General features: G+C 35.5%; 2 protein-coding genes across 4 annotated transcripts in view; one reads left to right on the top strand and one right to left on the bottom strand.

The window, feature by feature from the left end:
• LOC149902086 (phosphatidylcholine:ceramide cholinephosphotransferase 2-like) overlaps positions 1-21,218 on the top strand; it is a 92,039-nt gene extending 70,821 nt beyond the window's left edge. The window contains exons 1-2 of one of the 2 annotated variants that reach the window (XM_090110332.1): positions 15,943-16,559; positions 17,330-21,218. In XM_090110332.1, the coding sequence (XP_089966458.1) occupies positions 17,356-18,678 (1,323 nt within the window). In that variant the 5' untranslated portion in view covers positions 15,943-16,559; positions 17,330-17,355 and the 3' untranslated portion in view covers positions 18,679-21,218. Of the gene's footprint in view, positions 1-15,942; positions 16,560-17,329 lie in introns of those variants that run through there. The other variant, XM_090110331.1, reaches the window with a different exon arrangement.
• LOC149902085 (uncharacterized protein KIAA0930 homolog) overlaps positions 1-22,091 on the bottom strand; it is a 50,142-nt gene that overhangs the window by 27,076 nt on the left and 975 nt on the right. Inside the window, exons 2-4 of one of the 2 annotated variants that reach the window (XM_090110334.1) lie at positions 20,166-20,326; positions 18,731-18,913; positions 7,445-7,543 (exon numbers count right to left, since the gene is read on the bottom strand). In XM_090110334.1, the coding sequence (XP_089966460.1) occupies positions 7,445-7,543; positions 18,731-18,913; positions 20,166-20,326 (443 nt within the window). Of the gene's footprint in view, positions 1-7,444; positions 7,544-18,730; positions 18,914-20,165; positions 20,327-22,091 lie in introns of those variants that run through there. The other variant, XM_090110333.1, reaches the window with a different exon arrangement.

Here is a 22,091-nt window from a genome sequence, read left to right as displayed (position 1 = left end):
TGCGTACAACCACAACTGAAATGTTTACAAATTGATTTCCACTCGACTAACACAGAATGTTAATCTTGATAAAGCAAATTATACCTACGTTTTCTGTTTGAATAGACTTAGAGATTTTGATATGCTAAGTGATATTGTGGTCGCAATGTTTAATTATTCAGAATGGCTTGAATAAGATGCAAAGTCTTGTGCGAGTAAGGTAAAACTAATATTATTAGATGTTCTAATACGAGTACATACGATTGAAGCAATAATCTAAGATTCTAGTACTAATTCCCGTAAGATTGCCCAGAAGAAAACATTTTCTTATCAGAATTAGCATTATTTGCAACTATCAAAATAATCAACCAATATAATATATCTGGTCACATGGAAAACAGATAGGAAAACAGACTATCAAAACAAGATAAAATAAAATTAAAAACGTTACAAGTATCGTATCATTATCAGGCCCGATAGCTGTATCACAACGGATCGCGATCGCCGCAACAAAGCCTGTCTTTAAGCGGTCAAGTAGAACAGCCCTTTACTTTCAAAAAATAACATACATTTACACAACATAATATTATAACACTTGGAATTTGGTTTCGAAATCAAAAGCTTTAAATAAACCGTTGTTCTTTCGTCGCTATCGGTAATTAAATTTTAAATTTTAATTATAAAGAAAGTCAAAATACATATTATCATATGTTATCTATCTTTCAAGGCTATAAGCTTCGTAGCGTCACATTTCAAAGTCTACAGTATATAAAATTAATTATCATGTAGCAATTATAATACACTACGTAATATTTATTGTCATACTGACAATAAATTGAAGGTCACATATGTGACAAAGGACAGTGCTCTGGATTGTTTATCAAAAAAAAAAACATGAAATTTGGTAACTATTGTATAGGCCATGAGTGAACTCAAAAATTCCTCTCATAAAATTCAAATCAATGAATAAAAGTCAAATCTGACATAATATGAATCCCAACTCTGATAAGCGACTATTTTTGCCAATTTTTATCAACCCGATACGGATGTAATATAAGATTAACGTTTATCCTGTTAAATAAAACACGATGCTAATTCACATTATCGTATTATAGAGGAAGCAATACCGGACCGCGCTCAAGAAGTTCGCTAATGGGATTGTGGTCGAGAAGCCGTACAGACTACACCCACAGTCATGGAGTTCATTGGAAACTTGTGAGATTTAATTGATTGATCCACAATTTTCTAGAAACTCTTTGCGTAGTTTTTTTAATTTAAATTGAAGAACGAGAGCGATATTTATTTTTCTTTCTGTTGGCGTTTGCTTTATTAAGTCTTGACGATTTTCTTTTTCAGTTTCAAGAATCGTTGATTAACATGACCAACAGCAATAGCAAACGTAAACAGTCGGTACTTTTATACAAATCTATACGTTATCTATAAAAAAACGGGAGCATTGTCAATATTATGCGTATCCAGGGGCGTCAGTTTCTGCTATCACTTTTTAGTTTTTACTAAATTATAAGCAAGCCTTTGTTATATTGTTTCAGCTAAAGACCTTGCTCTCAATCCTGATAATAATCTATACAAATTTGATCTCGATTCATGTAAATCCAATGATATTATACTACATATAAAGCGAATGGATGGCATGAATGCAAAGAAAGGCATATCAGTAAAAGCATTTTGGTTCGTACGCCGCGCTCCACTGGGCCAGACTGAGCTCGCGTCGTTTATGATATTATATCTGAATGCACCGACGACTTCGTATTCGATTTTCTATTGCAATACTGCTTTTACTTTAATTCAGTATACGTATATATGTAAAAAAAAATTAAAAGAGGATACTTAAAGTATTTGTGTTTCTCAAACTGAACACATTAAATTTTTTTCCAAAATTTGGTTTATCTTGAAAGCAAATTTGCATTTTGGGCCAAACGAATTGCATGCATGACACTCTTTCTAACCGTGTTTTTTCTTTATTCTAAGTACTTACGATTTTTTTACTTCAACAAAGTTTCAAACAATGACCACATCTATTTGACCCTATTTGTTTGTAAATAATATGTTAGTATCACATACTGTAATTTCACACCAAAGTGCATCAGATACGCACACATACCGTTATTTAACTGTTCCACATTCGCCTGCGATTGCAGACTTCCAGTTGCATGTAACGTTTTGTGTCTTGTGAAATTTTATACACTCATGTATCATCTCGCGATATTTCTAGAGCTAATACACTGTATTTAATATACTAAAAACAAACGATCTATACGAATCCAGTTGAAAAGTAAACAAACAGTTTTGTATCCAAGGCCTATACAACTCGGCTTTCCAAAATTATTTATCTTTACGTGTAGACGACGGCTTCATATGAGATTTATTCCGACGCCTAATGTATCGTTTTCGCAATTTCAAGGCTGCAGTCTAGCAAAATTGCGTTTTCAACAAGTTATTTGACAATTTTTTCCCGGCTAATGAAATGATAAACCGAATTTTTTTTTCTTGTTTATCAATTAGTGTTATATACGCAATGCGCGTGAATTTTTTTACATTTATAAAGTTACTTTATGTTACCTTAATCAGGCCTTCAAGATAAGTCTCTTTCCCCCAAAATCATTTCGAGCTAAGTTTGTGCACTCACTACGTTGCAACCGATTACAATTTACACAATCTGATCAGCGCATTATTATCCTTATAGTATATAGTCGTTATTAAAAACTGCTGAATACAATTGCCGAAAAACTTATGATTTTCTTAATTAGAGCGTTATAAATTCATTAAATTTCCCATTTTTTGCCTTACAAAATCGATTGATAAATACTGCTAAAAGTTATTTTTTCCATTAATTTATTCGAGTTGGTTAAAGACCAATGAGTATTAATCCTTTAAAAAATTTTTTTTCTGAATTTTGATAATTCTTTAAATATTAAAAAAATATTTAAAATAATACGGAAAAATCCTAGCGAATTTCTTTAGTCGCGCTCCTTGGGCCGGAGCGTTCTGACGTGTGCTCTACGCTCGATTTTCCTTCATACCGAAGTGAAAGTTGCTCTACTTCATTAAATTTAATATTTTTGTTAATTGATTATTTTTATCTTAGTTTTGTGCAAATATTCGTATTTTTAAACATTTGATTTCGATATGGAAAATAAACGAAAAAAATACGTGTGTAACTACTAGAAAAAAAATTATCTTCGAACATAAAGTTAATGAAACCAAATAGATTGCAAAGGTGATTGGCAACAATTTCTTTATTTTACGGGTTGTCAGTAAAGGGATGTATATTTCTTTAAAACTAAAGTAAGCTCATAAATTTTCTTATAATAAGTATAATTTTTTTGAAGTTCCAAAAATGTTTATTTTTCGTTTGAGAAATACGAAATATAATATAAACTTGTATTGAGAACTTGAACTTCCCAAGTTCATCCGGGGAAATCCCCATACGGGGAAAATGATTTGTTTACTCCAAAATTGATCCGAGGTGTTTTAATTTTTTTCTTCTAGTCATTTTCAACGTAGCGGCATGTTGTTTGATTATTAATTTTGTAACTTAAATACAGGATGTTGGTTTTATATTCTGATCTTACAGACGCGCTGACAAATTTAGTCCACCATTTCTAGTTTAGTCTACCAACTCTAAGTACCAATATTAAAACGAATGGATTATCATCACATCATCAAAATTCAGTGGGGTTGAGAACTAAACAAACAGAAGTAACAGAGACGCGAAGAATAAAAAAAGAGGACGAAAACGATAATTCGTTGATGCTTTCCCTTTTCGACGTATTGTTGTACCCTATTGATGTACCCTACATCACCAATCTGCAAAAAACAAAACTGATGATTCCCAATTGCTGATTAAAAATGAAAAACAAATAATCGACAACAGTGGTGAAAATTTGCTGATCACAATGAAACATCCTTCAGCAGATTTACTCATTTAAAATGTATCGGTGAACAGCGTAAAGGAGAGGAGGACAGGAAAACATTATGAATGTGGATGGTGGATTGTATACAGGGTGTAATCGATAAGTATGTGCAGGCGATTATGACGTTATTATTGCAGGTATCAAAAAACTTAAAACTGATATCGAAATTACTTTACTTAATGAGCAAAATGACAATGATAACTTTTTAAAAGTATAACGAGAAATATCTAAAAAATTTACTTTATACACTCCCATATCAAAAAGGGAAAATGGGACTAGTAGAAGTTAAATGTCTAATTCCGGCAAAAGACATGAATGCGGAAGATGCGGTTAAAAAAAATTTAATATTTGAAATACAATGCAAAAAATAACACTTTTGTCATAGATAAGAATCATGACTATTTTTTCCAAATTCAGGGACAACTAAACGTTGCAGAAGCAGAAGTCTGCTTATTTGCTGTTTGGACTGGAGTGAATCATTCGTTAAAAATAGAATATATAAAATAGAATATATAAAAAAGTATGTAACGTTTAGGCAAAATAAAATGATGGACCATTATTGGATTTTACATAAATTGCCTACTGTCAGAATTGATTGATTCGAGACTTCAGCATTCGATGCCCATCAAGGACCCATCCTATATCATTCAAGCGATTGAAAAAAAAGAGATAAATCCAGTGCAACCGATAAAGCATCAGAATGCTAGCAAAAGATTTATTAGGTTTATCAATATAAATCTATATATTATACATAATATAATAAATCTGTAGAAGCGCGAAGACTGACATCCGCGCGGACGGAGTCGCGGGCGGAAGCTAGTCAGAAATAAATATCTTTTGTTTTCATTTGCGTATTTTTCTATTTTATAATTTTTTAAACACAAACATTACATTTTTTTTATTAAATACAAAATTTGTTTATCCGTTTTATTAGTTAAACTGAACAACTTTCACTAAGAAACTTAGGTCGAAAAAAATGTATAGAGTTATGCATTTTGTATGGAAAGCTTATTTTTTTTTATATTTCGTCCAAATTTCTTTGTAAAAGTTGATCAGTTATAAAAACATGAAGTTGAAGATATCAATAGAAAGTATTCGCAAATTTTGTGTACTGATAAAAAAAAATCACCCGGTGTAATTTTCACGAAAATTGTTTCAAATTGTCATTTTTGGTACTTATTACGAATATTAAATTATACGAATGATTTAATTTTTAAAAATTAAGTGGAGCAACTTTCCCTTAGTACATTTGTATTATTTAAATATAGGATGACAGGATGCATTTGTTTGCACTACTAGACCAAGCCCTCGAAAAAAAAATTCAATCAAATTTTTAACTTATACCATTAAGAATATTGTATTCGTGCTTCCGACTCCCTGAGCCATGCCAAGCGAATTTTCCGCATTTGCCAAACATAAAGAATTGCCAAAATTTCTTGCATTATAATTCACTCAAATTGCAGATAACTGAATTCAGAAGGTGACTGTAGAAATTATTGCTCGTAATTTTTAAACGCAACTTATTATGCGAGTTAAGAGTTTACATAATTTAATTGGATTTAGCTAAGACGAGAAAAACAACTTGACTACTATAAAGTTTTAACGAACTGGCGCAAAAAATGATGTCTATGCAGCTCCATAACATTCGAGAAACAAAGAGCTATTATACTTGAACAATACCAAAATCAACAGAAACGGCTTCATTACGCTGCTCCTATTAACATTACTTTTAATTTGATTAGAGAAACCAACGTTTCGCGACGTTGGTTGGCACGAAGCCACCGGGTTTCTAATCTATGAAATGCACTCGCGATCGCAGGAATAAAAAGCGGCACTTCAATCACATCTGAGATCGATCTTTATGCATGCTGTAAAGTTTTCACCTGTCTATTCGATTATACTTTTCTTTTTATGGTAGTGCAGGAGAAAAAAGGAAACCAAATGCCTCGTGCTTATCTGCCAATAAATAAACAAATTAGGTTGAAGATGTGATGCCAACATAAAATAATTGTGTATGGGTTCTGTCCTTTTCTGGAGGTCGGAAAGGTAGTAGACCTAAGGTATAATTCGAAACAAATTCATACTAACTCAATTATAAATCATTAAATAGGGAATGTAAGAATTTGGTTGCAAGTACCCCGTTGCGAGCGACACCCTATTCGTCCCGCACACTCTGCCCACGTACAAAACTTATCTAGTTCCTCGAATCAATTGCCCCTAAAAATAGAATTAATTAGAGTGATACTTTATATGAATGTCACTTCTGAAACACTCCACTGCATCTATGAAAGCCGTCTTAACGTAATTGAGAGGCATTTTCATTTTACTTAAGAACGTTATAAGCAAAGTATAATTTCCTGAGGATTTCCTTGTTTAATAATGAGATATATTAAACAAAGAAACATTTAAAATTTATTTGTACGTAAGTACGTAGTATAATTTTTTAACCAATAAATCCTACTAACTAAGAAATATATAACATTAAAGAACAAATAAAGTGCACACCAATTCCTTTTCAAAGAAGTGCATATAAATTACACCCATACATCTTGCTACTCTCGTCTGCTCAATGTACCTATAAAATCATTGTTCCGGGAAATACCCGCAGAATCCGTATTAAAAACTTCAAAGCCGCACGATCCAGGAGATAATAAACTTAGTAAATGTACCATAATGCGATAGTTTACAATTAGCCTTTAACTCGGTGAATAAACGGATTTTTCTTCACCGAGCCATACATCAAAGCTTAGCCAAAATAACAAGTTGTATTTAAGGAATGTTTATCTTGGCAAATTTTTGAAAGCATTGATAACGTGTTTAAACAGTAACGATTTACCTGTGAGTATAAAATAAAACGTCTTAGCTGACACATATTAATAAATGAAATATAAAGTATATTCGCGAACTACCAGTATAAGAAAATATTGCATCCAGGAAGGAAGTCTTATTACTTATATGTATTATTTTTGGAACAAAACTCGGGTGTAGATGTAGTGTAGTGAAAAACAAACAGCCTTTGTCAATATTGGCATAAATTCAAACAAACATTAGCACACGGAGTTCCAAACGAGAGTTTAAATAATTTCGCCAACTGACGTTTTCAATATAATATGTATTTACTGTAACTTTTTAATTGCTCATAAGTTTGTTTGCACATGTTCATGAACAAAAGTGTATACGCTCACAGAATAATCAACAAAATTTGAATTTATTGTAGCTAAATACTGACTTGTCCAGTTGCTTAGCTCATTCATAATGTTCAACTTACGTAGTCTTCAAATTATCTTCTTATCAATAATAACAACGTTTAACGCTATTGACAAAAATCAATTTAAATTCAATACATATTACCAAAAATTAAGAATAAGAAAAAATATTAAGAACTTAAAACGAACATATCAAAAACAAAGACCACATTACTTTAATTAAATGCCACCAATTGCTAGGTTAATATTTAATTACCCATGCTTAGCCTATCGCTTAAACAGCATCACCACAAATCACAATAAAATGAAGGAAAATGCGGGTACCTCGTCAAAGTTGTCGACCATGAAGCAAATGTGCGGGTACGTCATCTCCTCCCCCTCCCCCTTCGTGTCCATCTTGCGTCTGCTAGGCGACGCGTACACCTGCATCGGGATTATAGGGATTAGATAAAACCGTTCTGCTTTTCATATTTAGTTGGGAATTTCTTTGGTGTTGGTCGTAAAGTTATCACAGAGCTAGTTTATACGATTACAAATTCTGGGAAAACAAAAAGGCAGTATAGTGAAAAGTAATTGTATAAATAATAACTAATATTGCAGTAGGTATACTACATTTTTAAAGTAATTCTTTTTAAGAATACATGAGAAAACAATACCGAGAAATTTGTTATATAAATAATTTCCGCAATATCATTCTAAAAGTGTTAATGACTCCATTTTATTTAAAGTAAAAAAAGTTGGCAAGGCTCAAACTCAGTATCATTTTTACATCTGTTTCACTGATCCATTTTTACGGCGACACAATCCGTGATTCACGAAATATTTCCACAAAGCTGCTCATTGCACAAGCAAAACATAATGCTAATGAGCTGGCAAACAATTACCAGCAAACAATTAAACGTGCATTAACAATATCGCTTTTAAATTGCTACAATCGCTACTATAATAACCAAGAAACACCTGTTTTAAAATAGCGTTATTATCACCTTTTAAATGTATCGAATGCAATTTTCTGACGTTCGCTGGAAACACAAAACTTTCAACAACGTCGATAATAGCCCACCTACATAATTTCAACGATATAAAAATATCGTTCCATCTCCCGAAAGCGACACAACAATGGGTCTAAAACGCGCCAATGTAAATGAGAATCAAAACAGTACGTAAACAAAACAACAGAAAGTGTTTGATTGATGAAATCCACTTCTATGGAATATTTGCTTCTTTCGAGCTAAGATATTTCAAGACGTTAGAAATAAACTTAGAATAGCATAGATGAAGGTTAATTTAAAAGAAGTAATAGAAATGCTAATGTTGCATAATTACTTTATAGAATTCAATCTAAAAAAAAATCAGATGCCTAATGGTATACTCCGAATTGCGTCATCCACAACCAGCAGTAAAGTACTGTAAAACGAAAGCCTAAACAACATTGTCTTTATGAATTTTGGCAATTTGGATCCCCGTCTCGATGTTATTATACGCACAAATTGGCAAATACAGTCGGAATTGCTTATAACTCAGCGGTATTACGGGCTCACGGGCTCACCGTCTTCTAAATAATAAAACGCGAGGACGTTAGCGTGGCGGCGCGGTGCGAAAGCAGACGTTATTTACCGTCTATAAATATTGCTAAATGTATCAACTCGCTACCTCATGTAACGCTCTCCAACTTTCGCAAAATGCTCACTTTTAAGTAATCTTTGGTTTCCTGCAAAACGTTGATACTACAACATCAAAAAGACCTACTAAATGGAAGTTCAATAAGTTGGAAAATGTTGTTTTTGTTGAAGAATTTTGGATTATGAAATTTAACACTTTGTTTAATATTTAACTTCTCGTAAAACGAAGCACAACAAAGCACCAGCTGGCTTTTATCTGAAACGTTTTGTTGTTCATAAATTTATCGATAAAGATGGTTCATGGTCGAGTATTTTAAAAATAAAAGATTCACACCTACTTCTGACATACTTATAGTGCAGACAGGGTTTAACGTCCTCTATGACATAGTTTTAAATAGCTCTAGAAAGGTGTTATGTTGCTATCTATTCCGATCTATTTACGCGACACGTAAACAATATTACGTTGCAAATCACTAACCTAATCGCCTTTGTTATCGTCGTGAGAACATCGACATTCCCACACAAGTTTGAGCTTTAATTAGGCATCACTGCAATGATCCGCACAAACGACGCGTCTGTACGCTAAACAACTTCGCAAATTGCAACATTCTCATCACTAAACTCAAACAAACTCAAACATTCATTTATTCAATTAGACTACTATTTAGTAGCACTTTCGAATCGTCATTACATAGTATTTTAACATTTACCACCGATTCGGAAAGCAGTATCTATGGAGAAGAATCGGCAAGAAACTCCATAGTTGCTCTTTTAAATAATGTCAATAAATTTACATAATATGTAACTTATATCTACCTAACTACATAATATGCCAAAGAACTGTCCTGTGGTTTTTACGCGACAACCCTCCATGGGTCTTTATCGTCCATATATTCCTGAATACTGTAGTACGCTCTCTGAACTAGTACATTTTTTATGTAAGTTTTAAATTTAGTACTACTAAACTCTTTAATATTATGAGGAATTCTATTGTATAAGCGTATACCTTGACCCATAAATGAATTTTTAACTTTAGCTAATCGGAAAAATGGCATTTCAATTCTATTCTTGTTCCTTGTGCCATAATCGTGTCTATCTCAAACTACACTACTATACCTACATAAAATACAAAAATTCCCCCAAAGCTCTCGATCGTGGGAGCGGATGAATTCCGCTGAGTATGTTTTTACCCTTATAAGAAAAAAAAGTGACAAGACGTGACGCAACAATGGGACTTCATGCACTTTATATTGTGAGAACGAAGGGAGCCTACACTTTGATCTTTACCTGAGATGGAACCGTGCAAAATCCTTGGCAAATACAGTTGGCCATTTACTATCGTTAAAATTAATGTTAAGATAAAATATTACACAAAATTAACAAAATGAAGATCCTCCCTCTTACAGGATATAATAAAACATGCAATAAATGTAGCTAGTAACAAGAAGGCGCCGAGAAACATTATGAGTATAGTTACGTCACCAGGAGCAATAAAATCACCATAAAATAGCCGAGTTTTCCACGAGTCTACAATGACTTCTCTCAAGAATATAAATTTCCGGGCCGCACCTTACTTTAGAATTCAACAAATGGTTACGTGATTAATCTTAAAAGACGTCTTCTCTTCAAAAGACTATACATCTTTTAGTAGGTAATGAATGACAAGAAAGGGTGGAGATATGAATATGAAATTCATAGTATTATCTTTAAATTGACTATACAATCAGCTGTAACACCACAGAACAAGATATCGTGATCGTTAACATTGTGATTACAATGTCAAGAGAACCACCCTGCCCCCATTTCAAGACGATAGGCTGTTCATTCCATCGACGACAAATTTGATGAGGGTAACCCAGCCAATTTTAATTCCCCTCTTTCCAATAGCGCATGTACCGCTCGAGCGTGATATATAGCTTGGCAAACAATTAAAATAGGTGAAGTTTCCGCGGTATCGGGCACTCGGCACAAATTGCCGGTCCGCAAGTAGGCCAGTTTGCACTCCAGTGCGACCACCTTGACCCGCCGTCACAATCCACCTGCTTTTGTGCGAAAACACAATTAAACCACTTAAGTATATTATAGTATATTAGCCGCTTAGGTTGTACCCTAGAACTTGGACAGAACTGTAGTGGTCACATAATACTGAAACAAAATTCGAAAGTCCAAATGCAAATAACGGAGAGAAAAGCTATTATATAAAGTTATTGATTTTTTGCTAGTCGGGTGTACAAGACAATTTATTTAGTGGTCGTCCAGCTAGGTCATCGTTAGATGAATAGATAAGGAACTACAGACCAAAATCTAAGCTCACATCTACATCTACATCTGCTATATAAAATATGATCGATATAAAGAATTTCGTAGAAAGAATGCGCAAGAAAGGTGCACTGAACGGCACGAACAATTTCAGTAAAACGAAATATTAAATTTCATTGCTTTCACTTTCCTCGCCTTACCTGCTGTTATGCAACCTTCAATTATTATTTTAAAGCATATTTCTCTTATAAACACCTTCGAATATTTTGAGGCTTGAATTCGTAGTTTTTTTTTTTTTTTTTGTTTGTTTATGTTAATAAAATATTTCTGGCATTAGTTACATCTGTCTCGGACTTCAACCTTCTTCATTTCTTCTGGTTTTATCTATCAAAATATATATCCCAGGATATAATAATATTTTCACCTAATATAAAATTGATAAGTTAACAAATACCTATGCAAAAGCTTTATAGCTTCTTCTCCTTATATTAAAAAAAAACTGTCAGATGTTCTACTGCAGTATTTATGCAACACTTACACAACCGATCATTAAATGTACCAGACAAACGTTCTCCATGTAATGGTTGTTAAATTTGCTCATAATGTAACCAGTGTGTTATTATCTATTGTCATATCATTAGTGATGTCGACGGCAACCATGTGCCTGTGCGGGAACATCGCATTAAATTAACAACCAATATTGTGTATTGTTCGATAGCGGATAGATGATCGAATTATCCATGAGTAATGTTATAAAGCTGAAGAGTTTGTTTGGTTGATCGTGCTAATCTCAGGAACTATAGGTCCGATTTGAAAAATTATTTCACTGTTAGATAGCCCATTTATAGAAGAAAACTATAGACGATATAACATACGCTAAGACCAATAGGAGCGTAGCAGTACGCGTAAAACCGCCGGACGCAGTTAGTGTTAACATATAGGTCCGTATAAATATTACAGCAAGTCTACAGAGTACAGTCTGACAGCAAATAAAGCTCTGTATTTTGCCCTTGAACTAAATAGAAAATAATGTTGATATTGTAATCTAATATAGGAGTTTAAATAATGTGGTTTCCTATAGTACCTACTATAATTATATGATACTGGAATCGTATGTCTATCAATTGTAAACATCTGAATCGAATTAGTTGAAATATGGTATCAAGATCAACTATACCTCAGTTATACTATATAAATAAATAACAATTATAAGATAAGAAATAAGTACTCATGATTTGAAGATTGACGTAATAAACAAGCTTTATCTAAATTCATATAACCGAAACGTCTTTGAGACCACCTCTACTTCTCTAGTACGCAAGATGACCTACAAAGAAATAGGTAAATAATTTGGAAAATCCAAAAGTGCACGCCTCATAATTTTTTTTTAATAAATATTTATTAATTATTATTTTTGTTTATTTAATAACAATTAAACCACATCGAATCAGACCCTGAAAAATGAAAGGGTTCTATTCCTGAGCATACTCAAGCGTAAGAGAAAAAAAAAGACTCGATTAGTAAAGTATTTCGGTCGCTATCGTGTTAACAAGAAAAAGGATCCGCACATACAGACACACGGACGTCCAAGACAGAACTTTTTTAAACTGCTTTTTAACTAGTTTAAATAACAAAAATGACATCAAAAATATCATGAACGTTAAAAATAGTGTTTTTTCTTAATATGTGTGTGTATGTATTATCTTACAAGTGCAATGTATGATACATAAAGACATTTTAAGTTTGAAAAATCAGATGTTTTGCGCGAAGTGACAGTAGTACCCACCTCAACGCTTCGCTTATGAGGCGTGCAATAAGTAATAACCATTGTTTTGAATCTTGTTGAAATAAATTCAAACGTAAAACAACACGAATTTTATTATAATTTTATCAATATTCCTCATTTACCAAATGAAACGAGTTAAGCGACCACAGACGTAGTAATAGGAAAACAATGGAAACCGACATTATTGAGCAACCTTTGTTTAATCACCTACTATGTATTTTTTTATGTATATTTATTAGCTATGTGTACCTACTTTCAGCATTTATATCTTATTACAAAACTCACTTAACGATTTATTCAAAGTAGATAGGTATATACATTAGTTACAATATTTATTTAAAAAAAAAACGAAAGATACTATAGTGAACGGTAGATAATATTCGTATAATAAGTACTTTCAGAACAATAGACAACAATCGCAGAATAGCTGTGACGTCACAATAAATCTCCACGCTCAAATTTAACCTCTGCAGACTGCACAATACCTACTGTATCTTTTGAAAAATAACAAAAAGTACAACATACCTATTGTTGTATATTGCTATAACCTACTGCATTTGTTGCCCAGAATATTCTATGATTACTGATTACTTATTCAGACGATAATAATTGCTTACTGAATAAACGCGTATTACGATTCATTTAGCGTCCGTGTAACATAACGCCTGGAAATAGAAATAATTGAAGGTAATCAACTGATTATATCTATCATTGAGTTAAAATAAATAGTAAAAATTCAATCGATTAACTATGAATGAAACACCGAAATTAGACCAAACTATATCCTGACTAATATTATGAAAACTAAAGTGTGTGTTATTATTGCGTTTTCCGTAACAGCAAAACGAATGACGCAATTTTAATGAATTCTGGCAAATACTTATATGAGCCTTTAGCTAAGAACGTAGGCTTCTTTTCTGTCTCAGAAAACCTACTTACGACCTTCAATCTTCACAAGGTTATTGGTAAAACGTGAACTGAAGATATAAAAAGAAATATCAGCATATTATATATTTAGTGTGGGAACGTAAAACCAGTCGACTCCTGCAGACCTGTCATCACCAATTTGTAGCAATTGCTTCGTTTATCGATGGCATGTCGATTTGACGAGCCACTCAATTGTTCTCACATTCGACTCACCTTCCCGACTGATAAACTCGTGCTAATTACGAAGAAATCTGTCGACAAACAATGTGGGACATCACAAACAATTTTTTAAAGTGGGGTAGGATAGCTTTGGTGAACGATGTCAGACAATGTAAAACTTTTCTGAATAACTCACATAGAATCTCAACCATCACATGTTAAAATCCAGACCTCACGATGCAAAATAACTTCTAGTTTTTAAACGACATATCTATACCAATAGCAAAAATATAGATCGACTCAAAATAGATCCATATAAAGATATGCGGGAAGAATAAATTGAATTTTCTCCAACACCGGCTGCAGCCTCAAGTGGGCTGTGGGACGTTCAATTACGCTAGGTCAACGAGATTTCTACGACTTCCACTTATGTCCAATACACCCATACAAAGAAATCAATCTTCTTTAATAACTGCCGAGTCGCTTAATCAGAATCAATAAAAAATTTTGCAGGGGACATCTCGAATGTTCAGTAAATTTATTTTGCAACGCTATAAGATTTTAAACAATTTACTTACGTTGAGACAGATTCATATCATTTATATAATGTTCCCTGTCTTGCTTACTTGCTCAACAGAGTATATTTATATGCAGGTAGGTAGGTACTTAGTTATTTTATATTACAGCTTGTATTACCCGTAAACAACTATCAACCCTAACCAGATAAAGAATCGAATATTTAAAATACAATAGAATCCAAAGCCCACACGTCGCTACCTCGAGTACTATCAAATGTCGCGGCTGTGGTCCCTCAGCGCGGATGTAACCTTGAAAGAGATTCCGTCCGATGTTCGCCGGGGCGGGTCTAGCGCGCGGACCGGGTGCCGCAGCCAACGAACGCCCGCCAAAAACCGGATCCGGACCGAAACCGTTCACATTGACCGCGTAAACTTCCAGAAGCATTTTAACGAATTTTCGTCACACGAGTATAAATTTATACGCATGAATATTATTAAAACTTTAAAGAAATATGATATTAAGTTGAATGTCTTTCAAATATTTTATAAGTTAATTTTCCTGAAGTTTTGTCCAAGTCCATTTAATATCGTTACAGAATTATGCGTCAATTAAATTCGATACCTAAGGTTACGTCAATGCCTTTACTCATAAGCCAAGGAAGTAAGCAAAGAGCAAATTGCTGAGATATAAACTGAGTAAACCGCAAACAGTATCTGTTGACTCGCGTACGAGTTGAACGGAACGAGTTATCGTCGGCTGCGAGTAATTATGAAGCCTGTCAATGGAATGTTCTAGCGAACAGTCACGGTGTCCAGTATCCACAATGAGCTGAATTAACTCAACGCCCGCATATTTTACATTTCCGTCAATTTGTAGCCGAACGAGGTTCACCTAATAGCCCACTAATGTTGTGATTGTATAGAAATGACTAATCACGAATCATTTCAAATACACCTTCAGATGACATTTTTGGTACAACTGCATATTTGACATAGGTACATAGGTAATTGGAGATATGATAATTGTATGTGGAAAAGGAGAATATATTATAAAATTCTCTTTCATTTTATCGCATGCTAAATATATATTATAAACCTTCTTTTGCATTGTAAGCTGAGATAAGACCGTAACAAATATCCGATAACGCAGATATGAGCCTTAGAACCAATCAATTATTGAAGCCCGGTGAAAACAAACCGTTTCGCCTGCATGCACTCCGGCCACACTCCGGCAGATGTTACATTTTAACAATTGATTAAACCGTTTTATAAAGCGTATTCCATCTCTGTTAATTATACCGTAATCGTAATACAGCTGTGTTACGGTGTATCTAAACTTGTCCCGTCAACGTGACCCCCAACTAATTTGCATGTGCAGAATTATGCGATAATGCGATATTTACTGCGCCTTTTTATGGCACACTAATCGTGAACAATAACGTCGCGATAGCATTGTCTCATTGGCCCACTTCTTAATGCATAATAGGACGACGACTTAAGCATACTTTCTATTATTCACTTAGGAAGTAAATAATTTAAATAAACACAATTGAAGTCAATATTAACCCTCTTCCATACTTCGTTAATGTACAATATTGATAAATTGTTTTAAGGCATTGGATTAACGGTTACTTAACTAGAACTCGCTTCAAACATCATTGCAAGCTAGTAGAGAGCTCCGAGCAGCATTATCCATCCCACGATACGGCGAATGCCGGCTGGCGCGCTCAGTGCAGCCGCACCGGGCGGAGGGGACCAGCGGCGGAGAGCGGGGGGAGGCGCCCCCCGGTGACGTCACGCGCCGTAATTATTTCCATTGAGCCGAGCGTGCGCGAACCGAGTCGACGGCTAACGAACGCCGTCCCGGAGCCAACGAGAATTACATCTTTTCTAGTACGCGTCCGACTTTTAGCAAGTACGTTCGTTACTGTAGGCCGAACCGCGAGGCCGTTATTCAGTGCGAAGTGTGACAGTGTGTTGTGAATGAAGATTGTCGTGTGGAATACATCTCGGTTTATCATTTTTGTATCATAAAAGTGCCCTTCGTGTGAGCGCCCCCGTTCGCCCGCCGTTTGTTGACGCGGGTCTGGCTTTCTATTGAGCGCGCTGGACGACCGAATCGATGAAGAGCCACGGTCGGCCAGAATGACAACTCGCACATTGATCGAGTGAGTGTCGACAATAGAACTTACTTCTTATGTTTTTAGTGCGAGATGGTTACGCGACCGTGTCGCCAGGGGACTGTTATCGGACGATCTATATTTGTCAGTTTCTCGAACACATCAGGGCGGCCGCGGCTCGTGCGGGCGGACCGGTGCAATGTGCATCGCGACAAACACTAATTAGCAAATGACAAAGAGAACGGCCGCCGCTCGCACAATGAAACCCCCGGTCTTTGACCGCACTCGCGTTTGATCTAATAGAGACGTCTTAAATTACTCGTGTTAAAATATTAATCTAACCTCGGTGAAAGTGAGAGGTTTCACATTCTTGAAATGAATATGAAACTGCTTTAAATTCAAAAATAAATATTCAATTAACTAAATATCAATGCTAACTAGGTAGTTCGCACAATAATCATTTATAATTACTTCTCTGTTTGCTAAGATAAAACAAAAAACATTAACTTTGTTAACGTAAACACTTAGTTAACGATTAACAATGTTAAATACCTATTTAATTGTATCTTGAAACACTTATAAGATCATACTGCATGTTATTCCAAGCGGAATTACCTTTTTATTCAATATATTACGTTGCTCGTTTCACGTCACTTTTAATCTAGTGAATTCCATATTATGAACCTGTTTCTTATAAAAATAACAAACACATTATGTATTATCTACTTACATAACTGATAGTAATAATAGTAATATATATTCGTCCCTTTCAACAAACAAGTTGATCCATATTTAAGAGATATTTTTCTCAATTTCAGGAACTATTCAATCCAATGGTGATTGGATGACGATCTCAGCTCGCTCCCCGGATAAGGAGCCGACGCCACCCAAGCAGATCAACTACGCCGAGCCGCTCGTCGAGTCCGTGCGCGTGTACCTGGCCAATGAGCTGCCCACCAAGCAGCTAGCGCTGGTGCCCCGCGCCGCGTCGCCGCCCGCCAGCCACCCGCCCGCGCCGCCCGTGTGCCATGCGGACATCGTGACCGACACGGCCCGAGAAGACATCAAAGGAATCAACTTCGAAGCTCGTCTCAACCGAAATGACCTAAACAACAACGCGTCACGCCGTCAGAACGAAACTCGTGAAATGCCAAACCAAGCTGAACTCATGCAGCGACAACCGCTGCTGGCTCGCAACGTCAAGTTGGACGCGCCCCAACCGACCACAGACGAGTCCGATCCCGATCAGGACCACTCCCCGCAGCGCACTCACGCCGGTGACTTCATAGTCGAACTGCCACCGGGCACGGTCAGGGAGGAAAGATATCCAAAGGAAATATGGAAGACAATAATTTCATTCTTCTTCCTGTTCATATGCGTATGCATAAACATGATGTCTCTGTCGCTCGTGCACGAGCGACTTCCAGACAGAAACACAACGGCCCCACTGAATGATATAGTACTAGATAACATAACGGCGCGGGACTGGGGACTGGCGGTGTCAGAATATCTCATTATGATATCGACGACTGTGGCAATGCTAGTGGTAGTTTTCCACAAACACAGATTCATCGTCGCGCGCCGCTTGTTTTTCATCATCGGTCTGCTATATTTGTACCGATCGCTCACCATGTTCGTAACCGTCCTTCCCGTTTCGAGCACAACATATTATTGCAGTCCCAAGAGCAACAATACGACACCGCTTCTCGTTATAAGAAGGATGTTCTATTTAATATCAGGATTCGGCCTGTCCATCAACGGAAAGCATACGTACTGTGGAGACTATATTTACTCGGGACACACCATGGTCCTAGTGTTGAGTTATCTCATAGTCGCAGAATATTCACCAAAGAAGCTGTGGCCCGTCCACTGGGCGATGTGGGGCTCCGCCCTACTCGGAGTGTTGTTCGTGCTGCTCGCCCACGGCCACTACACGGTGGACGTGGTGATCGCGTATTACATAACCACCAGACTGTTCTGGACATTCCACTCGCTGCTGGTAACGCCGCACCGGACCGGCAACGGCTACAACCACTACATGATCCAGCGCGAGTGGTGGTACTGGATCTTTACGTACCTGGAGCGGAACGTGCGCGGGCCGGTGCCGCGGCGCTACGACTGGCCGCTGCCGTGGCCGCGCACCAAGCTGTTCAGCCGCCTCAGCTAGTGACGCGCGCGTCCGCCGTCGCCGCCCCCGCCGGAACGCGTATGACGCTCACCTTCTGCGAATGCCGCTTCAGCACCTGCAGCTCCTTTGGACTGGTGCGCGTGCAGATGGCTAAGGTGAGCGTGTAGTCGAACTGATGGACGATCAGGTTCAGGTAGACGGTCTCCTCCCAGTCGATTTCGGGATCGCCGATGGGCAGCTTCTTGGAATCCTTGCGGAAGACTTCGACGTCAGTCTGCGAACAAGCCGGCCGGCGATGCAGCGGTTAGCCTCGATCTGGCGCCGTGCGTGCGCGTCGCGGGGCCCGCGCGCCCACGGCGGTTACATGTGATACACGATAGACTCTGTGCGTGCCGCGAGTAGCGACCTCCCTAGCGCAAAATGTTCTATTTAATACCTAAGACCTCTGTATGCTTTTATTGTTAATAGATTAAGATATCAAATTTTTATTTGACGATGAACAATAACAAATGATCAATTACTATAATGAACTGTCAACTGTTGAAAATTTGAAATTTTTGTTTTGTAATTGTATATTTTATAAGTGGTTATAATCAATCTCGAGTCTAACAAAGAACATACTATTTATTAACAAAAATATACTGTGATTTGTTTTTGAATAACGTTGACTGAGTGCGTGCGTGTGGCGAGTGGTTGTATTAGTGCATACTACGAAGTACATTCTTGTTGTAATAGCAGCCTATTGTAAGAAATAATATTTTTATATTGTTTAAAATAAAGTACATTATAACTGTTGTAAAGCAGACTTTTGTATTTCCAAAAAATATTTCTCGTAGAATTTGATAATTTTAATCCGTATGGTGCTAAATCTAGGATCTTATCTAGCGAAATTTCAATGAACATATAAGGCAAGTCTTATACGCTAAACGACATTAGATAACGATAGTCTGAATATAAATACTTTTGTGACTTGCTGCACAAACTGAATTCATTTACATTATGTGCTTTTAAATCAGAACAAAGACTCGATACGTGAAGGTCTATCCAGTTTAATATTTTTACTTACGTCATAATGCAAGCTAAATAATGCTTAGGTTTGTGTATAAGTACTATTGAAATTGAATATTGATGTTTAGCAAGAACCTATTACGTATATGATAACCGTCTCATATCCTTAGTATGTAAAGTGTTTATCTTCACGTATTTGTAAAACCTCAATATCATAACGTTGAATCGAAATTCGATAGAAAACATTGCATTTATACATTATTTTGTTTCTACACTTGTTATAAATAATCTTTGCAATGTGTCATTGATGTCTTTGTCGTGTAAGCGAGCAGAAACTAAAATCTAAATTGTAGTCGGCCTTACTCTTTTATAGTTTAAGTAACATGATCTGTAGCAACACACTGTCACACGACCAAAGTGTAACCTCGTAGTTATTGTATTGGTACTTTACTGGTTCCACTTCGGTCGCGTGGCACGGAGCGTGCTCCCACGCCAGTTGCTAGCTATTCGGTACTCACTTCGTATTTGGGCAAGTATCGGGAGGAACCCTTGACGTGTCGCTTGCGGACAAAGAACAGCAGATCGTCGCAGTCTATAGACTGCTCCTCTTGGAACAGAAAGTGGCGCACGAACAGGTCGGTCCAGTACGTCGTCCCCTGCAGCACTACGAAGCCGGAATCTGAAAAATCACACTTAATACTATCTCGTTTCCTATTTCCGGACCCTTTTCTTCTCTATTGCTATAACTATTTAATCTATTTTTACCGCTTCCGAGTCCACGGCCAGTGTAGTTACCTAAAGTCAAGTGCCTTCGAGGATTGTTTACCCTTAACTATTAGATTGTATATAGTTAACTTATAGCTGTTTTAATACATATTTCAGTTGTAAACAAATCGTTTAGAATACTGTTATCAAATGTGATAATAAATTACTAGTTATGTTTGCTTCGTCAATGCACTTTATATCATGTTTTAATGTATTTTAATGTTTAAGGATTGTTTTAAGCTTGTTCAAGGTCACTTTATTATTAAGTTTGGATCGTGGCTACTGAGCGAGAGCACTGCTTCGCTCCTCTGTATATATATTGGTCACTGAACATGGCGCTTTTTCGCAGTCATATGCCTAATGAATTGTAACAAAAATGAAATGAGATTTGTACCTCCGAAAGATATTTATTATATATTGTAAATATAATTTATTGTTTAAGAGATCAAAGACGAATAAAATAATGTAATGATTGAACTTTTATATATTTTGTTCAAATTATTCTGTGTAACGAAACACTGACATTGTAAATTCACGAAATCAAATAACCGTTCATAAATGTTAGTGAATGGCGCAAATTATGAATGATATAAATATTATAATCTACATTCCGTAAGATAATACAGAAGCTTTAGTTATCTGGATGTGCTTGAACTAATTGTCAATAGAATTCAAATAGGTAGTTACTATTTTATTTATGTATGAGAGATAATAAGGCATGAAAGGAAAACATTGTTTAATTGAAGATATAACCATTTATACCATTGCTGTTGTGGATCAAAGTTCAATAAATGTCTTTTTTAAATTTTGTTTCTTTTTGTCACATTCCCATGTCCTATATTTTCAAGTATTATGAAAATATGAATGAAGTCTTTTATTAAATAACTAGTAATAACAGGTATCTCTAGTGGAACATTTACTGAGCTATAAAAACATATTATGGAATACTAAGATTAGAAAATGCAGTGAATTATATTTTTTAATCCTTATTTTAATTTGATGCAATTTGATTTTTTCAAAGAGTAGATAAAGTCATGAACATTAATGGCTATTCATCTTTGTAGATACATGTTTGTTTGATGGCCACATTGAAGAATTACTTTTTCTTCATAACCCTTTTTACTACCAGTACTTTCTAACATTTAGGGCAGATTTACAATCCCTTACCCGTCCAATAAAGTATTACACAATAATATTAAAAATTCATCTGTAAACTGTCAATTGCGGGCAATTGTCGAACAACCAAGAACCGAACCAAGGATTGAAAAATTAGCCCTTAATAACTAATTTTATCATTTTGTTATTGCCATTGAGCTGGTTTTCTTCGTTTTCCACCAGATGGCGTTGTAATAAAAATGTGAGAATATTTTTTTCAAGAAAATAAACTTGACACTCTATTTTATTCTGTAGTTATTACAGTACAGCACTGGTAAAGATTAAATGTACTGTATCTTGATTTTAAATCAACTTTAAAGTAGTTTGTTTTTACATATAGACTGTCTAATTACAAACAACTTATAAAATTACTTAGGCAGTGAAATCATCAATAGTTTGCCTCACACTTTTACATATAAATAACCATAATTAAATATAATTCATATACAAATTTGCATACAATATAATATAAAAAAATTAAATGGAAGCTAAACAAGATGATTCATCAGATTGTAAGAGATAGA

The sequence above is a fragment of the Colias eurytheme genome, chromosome 15 (assembly GCF_061535395.1).
Source record: "Colias eurytheme isolate Ceu_HAF_F1 chromosome 15, ilColEury1 Martin Lab GWU primary, whole genome shotgun sequence".
NCBI classification, from domain to species: Eukaryota; Metazoa; Arthropoda; class Insecta; order Lepidoptera; family Pieridae; genus Colias; species Colias eurytheme.
Note: the sequence above shows the minus strand (reverse complement) of the source record. Positions and strands in the feature narration are given on the sequence as shown.